The 18260-nt window shown below is 42.7% G+C and overlaps 1 protein-coding gene across 1 annotated transcript; it reads right to left on the bottom strand.

The window, feature by feature from the left end:
• Nucleotides 1–6189: 6189 nt before the first annotated feature.
• Nucleotides 6190–6786, bottom strand: LOC115669689 (agamous-like MADS-box protein AGL62). Its single transcript, XM_030590835.2, has one exon. The coding sequence runs from the start codon at nucleotides 6784–6786 to the stop codon at nucleotides 6190–6192; it is 597 nt and encodes a 198-aa protein (XP_030446695.2).
• Nucleotides 6787–18260: the final 11474 nt, after the last annotated feature.

Raw genomic sequence — 18260 nt, 5'->3', positions numbered from 1 at the left:
GCGAAGAAGCCGCTTGAGTTGATTCATTCTGATTTGTGTGGCCCGATCAATCCTCACTCATATGGTAATCATCGATATTTTGTTACTTTTATTGATGATTTTACTCGAAAAACTTGGGTGTATTTTTTGAAAGAAAAGACAGAAGTGTTTGATACTTTCAAACAATTCAAGAACCTGGCTGAAAAGGAAAGCGGTTATTTTATCAATGCTTTGAGGACTGATCGTGGTGGAGAATTCACCTCAGCCATATTCAACAAATTCTGTGAAAATCATGGTATTCGGCGTTTCTTGACGGCCCCGTATTCTTCTCAACAAAACGGTGTGGCTGAACGGAAAAATAGAACCATTCTTGATATGGTTCAAGCATGTTGAAGAGCAAAAATTTGTCAAAGGAACTTTGGGCGAAGCTGTTTCGTGTGCCGTCTATCTTCAAAATAGATGTCCCACATATGGACTTGAAGGCGTAACTCCACAAGAGGCATGGACTGGGAGAACACCAAGTGTTTCGCACTTGAGAATTTTCGGGAGCATTGCCTATGCTCATGTCCCGGACCAAAAAAGATTGAAACTTGAAGACAAGAGCAAAAAGCTCATCTTTATCGGGTATGACTCATCATCCAAAGCCTATCGATTATTTGACCCTAACACTTTGAAAGTGTATGTAAGTAGAGATGTCAAGTTCGATGAAGATGGAATATGGGAAGAAAATCTAAAAGAAGAAGTGAATGTTCGTGGTGATTCCGATCAAACGGAGTTGAAGCATCAACCTTCACCTTCTTCTCCAACATCTTCTTCAAGATCATCAACACAATCCTCTTCAAATAGTGTCGATGAACCGCTATTGCCAAAAGCGAGAAGATTGTCTGAAATTTACGAAGCTACCGAAGAGCTTCATCTTATATGTCTTCTTGCAGATTATGAACCACTTACTTATGATGATGCGGCCAAAGAAGAAAAGTGGAAAAAAGCCATGAACGAAGAAATTGAAGCTATTAAGAAAAATCAAACATGGGAGCTTGCTAATCTTCCGAAGGACAAGAAATCAATTGGTGTTAAATGGGTGTACAAGGCCAAGAAGAATGAGAAAGGTGAAGTAACAAGGTACAAAGTTAGATTAGTCGCGAAGGGGTACAAGCAAAAAGTCAGAATCGACTATGATGAAGTTTTTGCCCATGTCATCCGCATGGAAACGATTAGATTGATTATTTCCATTGCTGCTCAAAATAATTGGCGGATTTATCAAATGGATGTCAAATCAGTATTCTTGAATGGCATCCTTGAAGAAGAAATTTATATTGAACAACCCGAGGGGTTTGTTGTGAAAGGTTATGAAGGCAAAGTGCTAAGGTTGAAGAAAGCTCTATATGGGCTTAAACAAGCACCGAGAGCATGGAATTCCAGAATTGATGCATATTTCAAGGCGAATGAATTCTCTCAATGTCCATATGAGCATGCACTCTATTTGAAGCAAGAAAAAGGTGATATTCTGCTCACCTGTTTATATGTTGATGATCTTGTTTTTACGAGAAATAATTCGGCGATGATTGATGTTTTTAAGGCATCGATGGTGAAAGAATTTGAGATGACCGATAATGGTCTCATGAATTATTTCCTTGGTATCGAAGTGAAGCAAAGTGCCGATGGGATTTTTATTTCCCAAAAAGGATACGCAGAAAATATCCTTGAAAAATTCAACATGAAGAATTGTATGCCGGTCAATACACTAATGGAGTGCGGAACCAAGCTTTCGAAGTTTAATGATGGTGCCGATGTTGATTCGACATATTATAGAAGCTTGATTGGGAGTTTAAGATACTTGACATGCACGAGACCGGATATTATGTATAGTGTTGGAATTATGAGTCAATACATGGAGAAGCCGAAATCATCTCATCTTAAAGCTGCAAAGAGAATACTTCGGTATATCAAAGGTACTATTTGTCATGGCTTACACTATTATTGCTCTGAATCTTTCAAACTTAGAGCTTATTTGGATAGTGATTATGGTGGAGATATCGACGATCGAAAAAGCACCACCGGATTTGTATTTTTTTTGTGCGACACTGCTTTCACGTGGTCATCAAAGAAGCAATCAAGTGTTACTCTATCGACATGTGAAGCTAAATATGTAGCTGCATCTTCATGCGTTTGTCATGCAATATGGTTGAGAAGACTACTCAAAGATATTCTTATGGAGCAGAAGAAAGCAACGGAGATTTTTGTTAATAATGTTTCTGCTATTGCTTTGGGGAAAAATCTAGTTTTTCATGAATGAAATAAACATATCGATGTTCGATATCACTTCATCCGAGAACAGGTTAAAGAGAATGAAGTTGAAGTATTGCATGTGAAGACCGGAGATCAAGTAGCAGATATTTTTACTAAACCTCTCAAGATCGATGCTTTTCGAAAGTTCAAGAGCCTGCTTGGAATGATTGATGGAAGAGAATTTGGTTTAGGGAGGAGTGTTAGAAATTAAACCAAATTTGTTGATACTTGTTTCCTTTTTTGAGTCTATTCGTATTTTCATATTTTGATTTTTTGTGTTTTTAGGTGCTAATTATAGTTTGAGCCCGAAAGAGGAAAGTTTCCTAAGTCAATTAGATTTCCTATTTTGAATAGGTTTCCTAATTGAATGGTTTCCTAATCGGAGTAGGTTTCCTAATTAGAATAGGTTTCTTAGAAAGAGGTTTCTTATTTCGAATCAAACTATGGCTTATATATAGTCTATTTCTCTTGTAATTGAGACATGCAATAGAAAGGCGCGAATTGCGATCGTTTCACCTTCAAAAATTTCTTCCATCAAATCAATATTGTTGCCGCGTCTCTGACGCTCAACAGTCATTGGCATGTAGCGTCAACATGATAGGGGTCAGTTATTAGGGCTCGTATCGTTGGTAAGAAAACTTCAAAAATCATCATTGCTATGCAATGGCACATACCAGTATTAGTATATACTGCAGTTAGTTCGCTGGCTTCGGACTTTTATATGTGGTTCCGTGATTCCATTTCTGAAACTTCATCTTCATTGAAGAAGCCGGATAGGCTTAAAGTGCTGAACAAGAGTCTCAAGAGTGGATTATGCTTGGACATCACCAGGAGGGCACAGCACGAGAGAAATATCCAGAGAAATACATATTTTCGAAAGACAACTCCAACCGATGCCCAACCGATGCCCAAATTTGTAGAAGCCAGAGTTTACGAAATCTGAAAAAAGAACATCAAAACATGTCATCGTGAGAATCAAACCTTGTTTTTATCAACAGGATAAAGAAGACAAGATAATTATTGTTCATGTGAATTTTAAGCAAAAAAATCTTTATCATTTTCCGGCATGTGGGACCGGAAAAGTCGTTGATCATGGAAGATATCTCTTCTTGGAACCGAAAAGTCCATATTGGGAAATAAGAAAAACCACGTCCTATCTTCTCTCTTCTCTTTCACCATCTTCCGAATCACGGCGACTCTCTTGACCCTGAAAGCGGACAGAGCCGATCTCGACATCTCCTCCTCGTCCTCGCTGGTAAATGGACATGTTGCTGCTGAAGCTCAGCCTCCTCGACAGAGCTAGCCTCGGCCAGCGATGCTGAGCCATGGATGCTGAGCCTAAGCCTCGGCCATGAACGCCGGTGTTGAGCTACGCCGCCCACGTATTTTTCTGTTTAAGCTTGGCGTCGAGCTACGCCTCGACCATAGACGCCGAGCATCACCTCCAGATCAGGCGGCGGCGGCGGCGACTTGACCGTGGCTGTGGGATTCCACAGCGAGGCCCGGGGGGACGTCGCTGAGCGCAAGAAACAGAAAACAAAAAATATAGGAGGGCGATAACAGAGGAGAGAGGGCGACACGGGGAAGAAGTCGGAGCAGCGACGGCGGTTGGTGGCCGCGCGTCCTAAGACACGGCGGCGGTGGCCGGGCACTGAGCGCGGCGTCGGTGGTGGTGACGGCGAGCCGAGGTGCAGCGGTTGGGCATGGAGGCGGATGAGGAAAAGAGAGACGAGCGAAGGAAAATATGGAGAAAGTGTTGGCTGGGTAGCTTTCGTCAACTAGGAAGAAAATGTTAACCTAACAAAAAAAAAATAGGAAGAAAATATAAATGCTGATAAAATATCACGAGTGAAAAGATAAATTATCGACAGTCGGATATTTATGCCATGGCATTTGAATTCGATAAAATATTTATATAAAATTTGATGGTACGGCGCGTGTGGACCTTATGTCACGAATAATACATGTCTATTTTTTTTTTTTTGGTGATAATAGTGCATGTCTATTTAAGAAAGTAAATGTGAGTTTCTTTTTTCCAAATCATGAAAATTAATTTCCAACTCATTTTTCAAAATTCCGTCAAATTTCAGAAAATTTTCATTTGTCTAAAACATGACTTGTTGAAATACATTTGTACCCGAATGAAAGATCGCGAGTGTTTAATATTACGGAAGCAATCCTAAAATTGGTTGCATCACTTAATAATATTCATAAATTGCGTGCTTGATGAAGGGTAAGAATTCTGACGCAAAAGTTCCTGAAATACCCCCATGATGTCTTAGCCAAACCTGATTCTATTCTGACCTTCCAATACCCAGCAAAACACTCAGACCCGACAGGTCGAGTCTGAAAGCTCCATAAACACCGATGATGATGCCCAAACCCGAAATCAACCGGAATAGCTCCAAATCAGAGAGGAAGTGTATGAAATCGTAGATCTCGAAACATGCCATCCCTCGTCGCATCTCGTCGTGACAAATTGTTCGGAAAAATATATTGTACAGTGACTGGGGATGTAAAAGAAAAAAAAACCGCCCGAATCAAATCAATCCTAACCCAAAAAAAATTTGGATCTTTTCAAATCGGGTTTTCATTAGTAAAAAAAGGAGGACTTTGTGATGGTTCGGTTCGATTTCGGATCACGGACGACCCGAAACACAAACCAAAACAATCAGACAATCAGAGAGGTATTGTCATTATTAATTATTCCAATGTTCTGCTAATGGTCTTGGCACAGAACACGATTGGGCTCTTATCTCAAGCCCTTTTCAAAACAAAACTAATTGAAGCCCAAAACCAACGAAGCCCCCTATTCATATTGAAACTTTATTAAACCCAAACCCATCTAAGCTAAGTCAAGCCCACACTTCTTTTGGTTTTTTAACTTCTATTAATTATATTCCATTTTGTAATCCTTTGACTTCCATTGTCTTCATCCCATCGTCAAAAGGAAACAAGGAACACAGAACAGAGAAATACACAGATTCAGCGATATTGGGGGACAACTACAGAATGTGCTAGAAAAATCATGTCTAAAAACAAGTAATAACATGTAAACTATGTCAATACATCTTCAGATTTGAACAATATCAAAAGCTTTTTTCACAACTGAGTCCACAAATGAGTTTGGCTTCTAGATTAGACGCTTACAAACATGATAAGATGTATACTCGAGTAAAACCAATTCCATTTTTAACGGAGACGATGAAAGCTCGGTTTCCTCCTCCATCGAAATAGAGTAGGACAGGACATTAGCGTTACCTGGTCGATGAGTAGAAACGGAGCTACAATCGGTGACTAGATCGATGATGGGAGCTTGGCTTATGTCCAGTGATCGGAATCACGGCTAACAAGCGAGCCATGAGCACGATTTCGGGTTGAAGTTCAGGTTGATGGACGAATTATGCTTAATAGGAGGTGTCAACAATGGTCCATCAAGAATTCATAGAAGGCCTATGCTCTCCATATAGAAGAAGGCAACAACTATAAACAAGAGTATTGGAGATAAAGACACCAGTAATAAAACCAAACAAAAACGGAACTTCCGGCTTTTTGTTTTTTTTTGTCACGTTCAAAAACAAACTCACATGAGGAACGCGATAAAATACCCCATAAAAGTGTAAACAATCTAAGGGGTTTCACGTTGAGATCACTTTTAATCGACAAAAGTCAAATTAGTCTCCTCAAGTGTTCCAAGATATGACCGTTCCAAATCATCTTATAATAAATTTATCAAATTGCTCTCACTTATACGTTAAATTTGACACATGCTTTGTTAGTCTAATTAATAGTTAAGCAATAGCGCATGTAAATGGGTTTAAGACATGAAACACCATCCATAATCTCTTGTCTACGAAAGACACCAATCAACATCATAAATAAGCACACATCATCATCTCTCAAACTAGTCCATCCTTAATCTCATGGGGGTGGGAGGGGCAGCAGCATTTGAAGCAGTATTATAATAAAAAAAATTCGTCCTTGAGAAGATGCAGATGCCTCTCCTCGAGTCTGTTGATCGATTGACCTCAACAAGCTCCGCCGAAGGTCCTCCATTCGCCCCTTCATCCGGTAGAGTTCTTCCTGGTTGAGCTCTTCCATGGGAGCTGCCCACCATTCCCCATCGCCTTTTCCTTCGGTCAGTTGCTTCAACACTTTGCCTTGCGTCTTCTGAGCTTTGATCTGATTATAGAGCTCATCGTGCTGCTGGTTGAGCTCATTGGTAGATTGGACCTGATGATAGGACTCGATCAAAGCACGAGACCTATCGTTGGGCGGAGGGTTTCGGTTGAGGAACCGATTGGCGACTGTGTCAATGGACAGATGAGCAAAAGAGAAGGGCTTACCAGCCGGAGAGACCGCTACAAATCCCACCTCCGCCCCGCAGAGGGTCACAAGCTCGCTCGACAGTTTGTAGATGCTAGCTTTACGTTTTGAAAATGTGATAAACCTGCTAGTCTCATTTGCGATTTGTTTCATCTCAGTTCTTCGACTCCCCCTTGTTTGTCTTCCTGCCATAGTCGAAGAGAGTGATCTAAGACAGTCGCAAATGAGTAAAGTTGTGATATTGGTTGACGCGGAGACAATCTATAAGATGGATTAAATAATAGTAAGGCTATTTATCTTTGTGGATATGAGTATCTTGATCATGATTTACACACTAATGGCCATGAAAATCAAGACGAGTATGTTATGTACGCGGTAAGATATGTTGCCGAAAACAAGAAAGTAGATTCTTCTTTTTTTTCTATTTTAGCCGGGTTTCTGAACAATTTTCTCGGGCATTCAATGTTGTTCATTATTTCGTCCATTACTTTTCATAAAGTTTAAAACAAACGAGATTATGCAATTGATTTAAGTTCAATCTACAAGAAATTTAAAAATGAATATTTGTATGACTTCGTATTCCTGTCAAAGTCAAAGATAATTGGATCATCATAGGTTGGAGATGTTTCAGTTACCAAATAAATTCATATTCGTGAGAAAGTCGCATTCTAACATAAAGCAATATAATGTCTTTTAATTAGATTTCTTCAATGATATTTGACAATTCATTTAAGTAATATACAAAGTATATTGCAATGCAAAAGACAAATATGGAGAGGAAAATTGGCAGTGCATTCGAAAAATCAGTTTTGCTTTTTTCTTACCCTACCAAGTTGATCTATCTCTTGTTGAGAAAGGACAGGGGACTATTGAGAGGGCGGTAGTAAAGAGGACATACCTTCTCTGTAACGCCGTTAATTCCTCATGAAGAAAGCTCGGAACAAGACATTACCATTTAATTCATATAGTCAGCAACTTTCAGAAAATCGGCAACTTAGGAGTTGATGCATATAAATCGACAACTTAAAATGGACACTTAAGAATTGACAACTTTGGAGTGGGCAACTTTAGTTAGAAATTGACATCTTTGATATCAATTGAAGTTTGGCACTGTTGAGGAAAATCCCTAATTAGTTTTGAAGAAAGACAAAACAATCCATTTACTGACCACAATTACACTTAAGTTATTTGATGCAGGTAACTACTGAATCATAATACTTAGTCGATGAAAGGACTTTGTTATCAGACTCATAATTACTCGTCAGATTCAATAAGTGTTATTTTTGGCAAGTTTATGCAGGACAATCAAATTGATATCTCAAGATATCCTAATTAGCAATGACAAGATCGTTCTTTAAACACGAAGAACTACACTTATGGAAACCTTGATTTGATTGTATGGGTGATCAAATCACCTAAAGATAATGGTTCTTCTTCTAACGGCTATGCATTTTCTTTTGGAAAGTTTCTCCAACGGGTTAATTTGGAGATCAATCCTCTGAAGACTGTCCAACGGATAGATTGGAAGTAGAGGAGTATAAAAGGAGTGCAAACGTCGTACAAGAATAAGAACTAGAATCGAGAATTCCAAAGTCTTAATAGAGCTTCGATCTTACACACTTGTGATTATTGTATTCCGCGTTGTGACTTCAGAAAGAAAATTACTTGAGTGAAGAGTGTACGTGATAGTGTAGTCTATCATCTGAGAAGCACTGCTATTGTAATCTTTTGGCGATTCAATAGTGAAACACAGCTAACAGGCTGCCAGCGTGGAGAGTGGACGTAGGCTTAATAAAGCCGAACCACTATAAAGATCTGTGTGCAGTATTATCTATCCCTAAACTTTCATTTATTATTGCTGAGATTATACTGCAGACATATCTATCAAACGAGTTCGTTAAAACATCATCTTAGTCATCAGATACAATCATCTGACGACAACTTACATATAGGTTTGTCATACGCATCCATCTGATATTGATCATACGAGTTGTTGACCTCGACTATATTCATTCCGCACATTTAAATCATCCAATTTGGTAAAATCACCTATTTACCTCCTCTAGGTGATAGCACTAGCTGTAATAATTGGTATCAGAGCCTAGTGCTCATTTTTTTTAATCGTTATTTTACTTTTGAGCTAACGATTCTTGATGGCTAGTAATGCTGAGTCAGGTCACAACAACAGACCGCCTTATTTCAATGGAACTGAGTACAGTGTCTGGAAAAATAAGATGAAGACATTTATCATGGGAATAGATCAGGATATATGGGACATTGTTGAACATGGAATCATTCCAAATGTTTCAACCGAAACAAAATCCCCAGAAATTTCAAAAAGGCAAAATGAGACACCTTTTGCCGAAGGAATTAGAGAGCAAATCAAACCTCAAGCTCTGCCTCTCTCGGCCAAGGAAATTTCCAAAAGGATCTATCTGGATGCAAAGATCAGAATGGCAATATACAATGGTCTAGCAAGTGTTGAATATAAACGAATTGCAAATCTCAAAACTGCAAAAGAAATTTGGGATTGTCTCAAGCTTGTTCATGAAGGAACAGAGAAAGTCAAGGAGACAAATCTCAACATTCTCCTTAGGCAGTACGAGTCCTTCACTCAGAAATCAAATGAAACAATTTCCGATATGCAGAGCAGATTTACTGAGATCGTAAATGGGATTGAATTCCAAAACAATCCCACCTCAGAACCTATGAAGGTGAACAAGTTGCTGAGAGCTCTTTCAAAAGAGTGGAACAACATCAAAGTTTCTATTTGAGAAACTCAGGGAATCAGACCACTCACAGTAGACGAACTTATCGGAACTCTTCAATCCTATGAAACTGAAAAGTTCTTAGAAATTGAAGAACCGAAAGGTAAAAAATCCATAGCTTTAAAAACTAACATTAATTCTGATGACACAGATTCAGATGAAGATGAGGATGAAGATGAAGAGTTGGCTCAAATGGTCAAGAAACTGAGAAAGATGGCAAAGAAGGTGAAGATGAATAAGTCAAAGAAGCAATTCAAGAATTCTGAGCCATCAAAAGCCAAGAAGCTAAACCTTCAGAAGAAATCAAGTGTCGAAGATGAAGAAAACAAGGACGTGATATGTTTTCATTGCAAAAAGAACGGACACAAAAAGTCCAAATGTCCTCTTCTCAAAAAGAACAAAGCAAAGTATGAACAATATAAGAAGGTTTTCAAAGCTGAAACTTGGAGTGACTCAGATGATGATGAGAGCGAACAAGAGTATGCCAATATCTGCTTGATGGCAAATTCAGACTCAGAATCAAGTTCTGATGAAGAAGACGAAGTAAGTAATTCCAAAATTCCTGAAGCAGTTGCAAATTATATTGATGAGTTAGTCACTGTTAATAAAATTGCTTTCAAAAAGATTTCTGTATTGAAGAAGGAGATTTTGACTTTAAAAAGTGCGACTCAAAACAAGAAAATTGATGAGTCAATTGTATATGAAAATGAATGTTTAAAAAGGGAAAACAATCTTTTAAAACAGCAAGATATTTCGCAAAAGGATAAGATTGATTTCTTGCAAAAAGAATTTAATCTTATCAAGGAGAATAAATAATTCCTTGAAAAGAAAATTGATTTATTGAAAAAGGAAATTTCTGATCGTATCTCTAAAGAAAAAGAACTTTTGAAAAATAAAATTTCAAATATAACTAAGAAATTCTCAATGGGTTCCAAAAATTTTCAACATATTTTGTCAATTCAAGTTCCCTATTATAATAAATCGGGTTTGGGTTTTGAGAAAATTACTGAATTGAAAAATGCTTTTCCCAATGTCAAAGAAAGACTAAAGAAAAGACCCCCTAGATTTGTATATCAAAATCACTTTCAAAAGCAGTTTGTGAAATTCAATGGTCAAACTTCCTTTAAGTGCTCAAATTGCAGTGATACAAATCACTTTAAGAATGAATGTCCTAAGGTTTGGAAACCTGTTCAGAAAGACATTCTGAGAATGATTGATCCTAACCAAAATGGACCCAAGAAAATATGAGTATCAAAGAAAAGATGAGATTACTTTTCTTGTAGGGAATAAAGGAAAGAGAATTTGGTAAGTAAAGGTATATTTTTCAAATTCTAAATTTGTTTTGGGAACATACTTTACATATCTACAAATTCCCATTGTATTCGATATTCTTTGGCATGTTCTATAATTGCGTTGGAAATGTCTTTTTGAAATAAAAGTCAATTTTATTTTGAAGGATCTTGAGATGAAATTTTATAAAAGAGATTGATTAATATCTTATTTCGTTTTGGGAAAGAAATAATTCAGATTTATGGAATAGTTGCGTGCTCTCCGATCTTTTCATGCCTTACAAAGAAAGAATTTTTTTACGAGATATTGTTTTACTATGCATGATATATTTCCCTTAAATATTCTACTGAGATTGTTGGGAAAGTATCCTTGAGCTTCTATGAAAGTTTCCTATTTTACGCCTAACAAAAGGAAAGGATCCAAATACATGGCTACTAGAAAGGAAGTGAGTTTATTGCAGAAAATTCTACAAAGGAAGAATGATTGCAAATCTACACAAATCATGGTGCAATCAGAGGATTATCTCAAGCGAAAATTGAGAAGGATCATCTTTAAATCAACGGTATATTTCAAACATATACCTTGGGTAAGAAAATAAAAAATTCATAGTCATCATCTTGCCTTGCAAATTTCTACACGAATCATGATGATTGCTTATGACTTACATATTGCAAACGTCTCTTGTCATAAGGCATGGCACATATTTATTACATGACTTGGCACGTGGTAGAAATACATACTATTCTTTTGCGAAATTCGTTAATGTCATATTATCTTTATGCATATGAGATTCATGATTAAGGAAAATTCCTACAATCTTGAAAGATATTATTGCATACTTTTATGTACTTGGATACACTTGCTATATTCTTAGAAGATTTATTACAATTGGCAAGTTTGATCTGCAAATCGGAGGAAGGTATGTACGTGACATTTTCTATATTTTACAAAGATTATTATCTCACTGACAAGTATTTGCAGATTATAAAGGAATCTTTCCTTGTGAAGTTCAGAAATCTTGATCCCAAAATCGTGGAGATTTTGCAATATTTTCGAAGGATCGAAAATTTCCTCTTTGTGCATAATTCTCACAAATTATTGGAGACATATCAAAATATTCTGAGCAAACGCTTCATGCGTCGTACGAAAGGATAAGTTGCTTCGGAATGAAATATTTGGCACTCTTATATATGCTATTCAATTTATTTATTCAAAAGAAAGGGCATTATATATTACGTGAGATATTATATCTTTAATGGCAAAATTGTGCAAAACGTTTATTGAGTTTATGCAGAATGAATTCGAGACGAGCTTGATTGAAGAAAATAAATTTATTTCTTGAAATTCAAAAAGCTATGTTGCGGATGTTGTGACATTCCGAATTTTGGCCCATTTTTGGGATTTATAAAACGGGTATTTCGTCAGTGCGCTTATAGTAAAAATCTCGCCCGGGAACTGATCACTCCCGGTTATTATTTTTAAACCTTGAGATTTCGCTAGAATCGCATTCGATCGAATTTGGCCGTTATTTAGACCCTGACCTTGGCAGTCGATTTTCGAGAGTATCGGGACGAAATAAATTGGACGGTGTCGATATTATTGTGGCCAGCGTCGAGGCGATTAGGAATAGTGAGAAAGTGGATTTTTGGACCGGGTGCGAATTCGGACTGGTAGACCTCCCTCGTGGTGTGTTTTGGCATATTTTATTTTGGCCATTTTCCTATATTATTAATTAGGATTATAGGGGACCGTTAGATCGTTTTCGGGTTTGAACCGTGTCCGTTGGATCGCACTCGAGTGAGAGCTTTGACTTTGAGTCTCACTCTCTCTCTCACTCTCTCTCTCTCTCTCTCTCTCTCTCTCTCTCCCTCCGCCGCGCCGAGCACGCCCCTCCGCGCACGTCCCACCCCCCGCCATGCGCACGTTTCCCCCTTCCCCATGCAACTCTCTCTCTCCTCTTTCTTTTCTTTTCTTTTCCTTTCTTTCTCTCTCTTCTCCGCTTCTTCTTCCTCGTTGGCTTCTTTTCCCCCCGACCGGGCTCCCGCTCCGCCGTGCCCCGCTCGCCGACCGCCGCTCGACCGCTGCCTCCGCTCCGCCTAACGCCGCCCCACTGCCCGCCGATGCCGCCGTCCTCCCCGCGCTGTCGTTGAGCCGCCGTGTCGCCCGCAGAGCCCCAACCGACTCTCGCTTCTCTCTCCTCCCGAGCGCGCGAGCTCGGCTCGTTGTCGTTCCACTGCCGCGAGCAGCCGCCGCTGCTCGCTTAGCCGCCTGCGTCGTCGCCGCCGCCCGTCGCCAGCCTTGTCCGGCCAGACGCCGCCGCAGTTACTGCCGCAGCCTCGCCATGGCCGCCGCCAGGCCGCTGCTGTCAGCGTACGGCTCCACACTCGGTCCGCCCCCCCCTCTCCCCACCTCCTCTCTCTCCCTCACCCTCACCCTCACCCCCGGCTCACTCTCTTTCTCCCTCGTTCCAGCCTGCCGCCGCCGTCGCCGCTGCCGTCCATGGCCGCCGCCTCACCGCACCAAAAACAAATTTGACCAGGCCATGGGCCCAGTGCCGTAGCCGGCTCGTCGCCCACGCGACCAAGCCGCGCGCCCGTCGCCGTGCCCGTTCCCGAGCCCGTGGCCGAGCCTCAGTGCCCGTGGCCGAGGGTCGTGCCCATGGCCGAGCCGGGCCGTGGCCGAGCTCGGGCCGTGCCGTGCCCCGTCCGACTGTGCGTCGCCCGTCCGACTAGGCGCGGCGCCCGTCCGTTCGCCCGTGCGCCCTTGGCACGCCGCACGGCCATCGCGCCGCGCGCCAGTGCACGCCGATCGGCCATTGTGCCCGCCTTGGCCGGCCACCGCGCCCGCTGGCCCGTGCCCGCGCCCGGCCCCGAGACTCGTTCACCCGGGCCATTTTAGGCCCGAGCCGATTTTTCTCGGCCAAAACCAAGTAAGTGACTTCCTAAATCCTACCTAGTACTTTGGGTATTTTTAGACTTGTTTAGGATGTGATTAGTACCGTTAGGAATTAATTTAGGCATGGGCTAATTAGATTGAGTGTGCCTAATTGATGAATTATTGTGGTGATAATTGTGTGGCTAATTTAGTGATTGACCGAGGTAAATAGCATGACCGAATTGACGTGGCGCTTGTGGGTGAATTGGAATTTATTGAATGTGTTGACTTGAATGTCGGGTCGGTGGACCGATGTCGGGAGCATGAATTGAGTTGACCGATGTGGCGTGCTAGATTAACATTGGTGAATGGGTGGTGATTGAAATTGATTTATATGACTAAGAGCATGGTGAATTTTGTATTGTGGTGCATGTGCATGAGAAAAGCCCTATTGATCTCGAGGGTCGACCCGAGGCGCAGAGCGGTCGTGGGAAAGTGTGAAATGTCCAAAGGAGGGACGAAGCCCGGCTGATTCGAGGTGGTCCAACCCGAGGCGTGGTTACGCGGTGTGGCTAGAAAGGCAAGTAAGGACCCGAGGCGTGGTTACGCGGCCGAGAGAAATGTCCCGAGGCGTGGTTACACGGACCGAGCCCGGCTTGATCCGGTGGCCGCTAACCCGAGGCGTGGTTACGCGGTGTGGCTAGAAAGGCAAGTAAGACCCGAGGCGTGGTTACGCGGGTCGAGAGAAATGTCCTCGAGGCGTGGTTACGCGGACCGAGCCCGCTTGATCTCGAGGGCCGGCCTCGAGGCGTGTTGACGCGGGCCGTGTGAAAGGACCCGGGAGGTCGTGAGAAAGTTGCTCGGCCACGCATGCGAATTGAGTGTGATTGAATTGACTGGTTGAATTAGTTGGAGTGATTGAGTGAAAGCGTGGTTGGTGTTTGAGCGATTTGTGATGTGTTATTTAATTAATATTATTGCCTTATCACGTGACGACCAACGTGTAGAGTTGGCATGGACTTGATGACGAGGTAAGTACAATTATGCTAATTTTATATGTTATGGGGTAGATTGCATGTATGACTTGTCCGGGTACGCATTGGCTACGTGGGGTTTAGGGGTTGCTTATTGAGACTCGTTCTCACGGTTATTATATAACCATTTCGATCCGCGACCGTAATTGATTCGGAGACGCCGCTGCAGCACCACAGGATTGAAGAATAGATCATTTACCCCGTCTTTTGAGTACCTTTTGTAGAGGAGATAAGTTTGTCAACCACCGCCCCTTTTGAAAACCGTGGTTCTAAATTGGTAGTCCGAGCTATCGTTTTGTATAGTGACTATTTTATGATGGTATGCAATTATTGTTTCGCACTATCCCTTTGTCGTTGTTTATTGTCTGGGTTAATTAGTTTCGCTTCCGCTTGCTTTTATTGTTGGGTGTTTCATTTGGGTCGGCGACGCGTCCTGGGACGTCGCGTTCAATGATCGACCACCAAGGGATGACCGCGCGCTCGTAGGGTGCGGGGCGTGACATCCCCGTTGATTTGGTATCAGAGCAAGGTTAGCTCGATCCAAGTGGTCGAAGCCTGGAGTGATAAGGAGCGATGACTTTGGGGTAGACAGCTAAGGAGATTTGTGTGCCATGCGTACCCTGTGACCGTATGATTGTGATTGCCGAGTGGTTTTTTATGCAATATTATGTGAGGTGCAGGTGCGTCAGGACTTGAGGTAAGTGCATGAACTCTGTTGGTTGTGATTGGGTGTTGTTGTGGTTGGCTGCCTGCTTAATGGAATGTGTTAGTGATGCACCGCCTAGGGCTTAGACCGGTGTAGTTGGCCTAGGTTTCTAATTCCCGCGTGGAATTTAAAGCAGGTGAGCCTTGTGAGGACCGGTAAGATGAGCGGGTCGAGGTCGAGGTAGAGGTCGAGGTAGAGGTCGAGGTCGAGGTCGATAGCCCCGCAAGCCGGAGTCATGGGGATCCCGATTGGATGAAGTGTGGAGGGTACTGAGGAAGCAGGATTATTATCTGGTAGACAGACGGGAGAAAGGAGCTGAACACATCATGCTGCGCACCCCAAAGGAGATCATAGGGAATAATGGAAATCGGGGAATAATGTGATTAGTGGAAATCCGGCATAGTGCGAGTAAATGCGAACAGCCGATGTCCAAGCTAGTTGAGCAATTTCCGAGGTTGAAACCCCGAAGTTTGATGGGAGAGGCGACCCCGAGGCCGCACCAAGATGGGTAGAAGAGCTGAGAAAGCTTTGAGGTGCTCGGTGTACCGAGGAAGAGAAAGTGACGCTAGCGCTTATCGCCTCGTAATAATGCAAGTGATTGGTGGAGGGCCACCGTGGGTCAAGTGTTCCCCACCGTACCGCCCGAATTGGATTGTTTTTACCGAGACCTTCAATGGCAAGTATTTCTGAAAGTGCTCGAGAAACGTAAATTGGCTGAATTTACGGGGCTCCGCCAAGGTCAGAGATCGGTAGATCAGTATGAGGCCGAGTTCGCAAGACTATCCAAATTTGCCCCTAGGATGGTGGAGGACCCGATGGACAAAGCTAGGAGGTTCCGGGATGGGCTGAAGCCGGACCTTCGCAGCCAGATGATCTCGTTGAACTTGAGAGGCTACAATGAGATATATGAAAGGGCTCAGGCAATTGAGCGAGATCGACGGATCGAGCCGCCGCTTCGGATCGCGGTATGCCCCGGCTAGGACAACCGTCAACCGGGGAAAGGACCCATGACGGGAAATAGTCGCTCTGCTCCACCCGCCGAGGAATATCTGAAGCCAAACCGCTACTTAACGCCCGTGTAGGTTGTGTGGTGGAAAACACGGAATGGACCTTGCCCAACATAGGGAAGATGTTTTACATGTGGTGGAAGGGGCCATAAGATGAGAGAATGTCCAAACAACAAGCGTGCCGGGTCACCCGCACTTCCGCCGCCGCCGCCGAATGGAAATCAAATTAGAGCTATCCACCGCCACTCGGAATCGGGCCGCCCAAGGACGGGTATATGCAATGGCAAGGAGGGAGGCTCAGGACGCGCCTGGCGTGGTCACAGGTACGGTCTCTCTCTGTGATCATGCTGCTTATGCCTTGTTTGATCCGGGGCGTCGCATTCATTTATATCCGAGCGCTCGCTGAATTATCTCGGGGATTGAGCCAAAATTGCTTGATGTTATGCTGTGTGTGACTACTCCGCTGAATGATAAAGTGCTGATTACGTTTGGGTGTCCCGATTGTAAAATAGTGATTGGTGATAGAGAAGGAAGGATAGATTTGGCGGTATTATGTATGCATGACTTCGATGTGATTATTGGTATGGACCGCTAGTCAAGCAGAGTCATTATGGATCAGTAGTAGCAGTGGTGATCCAGCTTTAATCCGACCGGACATCCTAGATTTGAGTTTGTGGGAAACCGAGAGGAACCTCGATCCCCGGATTTCATCGCTCGAGGTAACAAAGCCGTTGGATGAAGGGTGCCAAGGATTTCCGGCAAATGTAATCGATTCGACGGCCGGGAGAGCCGAGACTAGAAGACATAGCCGTGGTGTGCAACTTTCCCGATGTCTTTCCTCAGAATTGCCGGATCGCCACCCGATCGAGAAGTGGAGTTCGCGATTGAGTTAGCCCTGTGGACGGAACCGATCTCGAAAGCACCCTATAGGATGTCACTGTCAGAATTGAAGGAATTAAAAGTCCAAATGCAAGAGTTGTTGGACAAAGGCTTCATTCGCCCTAGTGCGTCTCCATGGGGAGCGCCAGTGTTATTCGTGGAGGAAAAAGGATGGATCCTTGAGGTTGTGCATTGACTACGTACAATTGAACCAGGTGACCATTAAGAATAAGTATCCGCCGCCAAGGATTGATGACCTATTTGATCGCCTGCAAGGGGCGTCGGTGTTTTCAAAATCGATCCGAGGACCGGCTATCACCAATTGAGGATCAAGAAGGAGGACGTGCCGAAGTCGGCATTTAGGACGAGGTATGGACACTATGAGTTTACTGTAATGCCGCTTTGACCGACGAACGCCCCGCAACCTTTATGGATTTAATGAATCGGGTATTCAAGGAATTTTTAGATCGCTTTGTGATCGTGTTCATAGATGATATTCTCGTGTATTCAAAGAGTTCCGCCGAGCACGAGGTACATTTGGAAAAGGTTCTACTGGACCTTAAGGGAACACGCACTCTACGCTAAGTTCAAGAAGTGCGACTCGGCTTCACCAAGTGGCGTTCTTAGGACATGTGATATCCGAGAAGGAATTGCGTGGACCCGACAAAGATTGAAGCCGTCACGAATTGGCCGAGACCGACAACAAGAACCGAGGTTCTGAGCTTCCTGACTAGCAGGTGTTATTATAGACGCTTCGTGGAGAAGTTTTCGGCATTAGCGACGCCGTTGACGCGGTTACTAAAGAAGGAGATGAGGTTTGAATGGACGGATGAGTGCGAAAGGTGCTTCTAAGAATTGAAACAGAGGTTGACCACTGCGCCAGTGTTAGCGATCTCGTCAAGTCCGGGAGGATTTGAGAATTACAGTGACGCGTCGTTAGGAGGATTGGGATGCGTGCTAATGCAACACGGAAGAGTAGTGGCATACGCATCGCGACATTTGAGACCTCATGAGCAGAATTATCCGACGCATGACTTAGAATTGGCCGCGATTATCTTCGCTCTTAAGATTCGGAGGCATTACTCGTGTAGGGAGAAATTTTAGATTT

The sequence above is a fragment of the Syzygium oleosum genome, unplaced genomic scaffold (genome assembly GCF_021117445.2).
Source record: "Syzygium oleosum isolate NSW1041296 unplaced genomic scaffold, Sole_v2.1 Sole_v2.01, whole genome shotgun sequence".
Taxonomy (NCBI): Eukaryota; Viridiplantae; Streptophyta; class Magnoliopsida; order Myrtales; family Myrtaceae; genus Syzygium; species Syzygium oleosum.
Note: the sequence above shows the minus strand (reverse complement) of the source record. Positions and strands in the feature narration are given on the sequence as shown.

Bases quoted from the DNA above. Each gene is read 5' to 3' on its own strand.
- LOC115669689 (XM_030590835.2), bottom strand. From the start codon at position 6,786: ATGGCAGGAAGACAAACAAGGGGGAGTCGAAGAACTGAGATGAAACAA.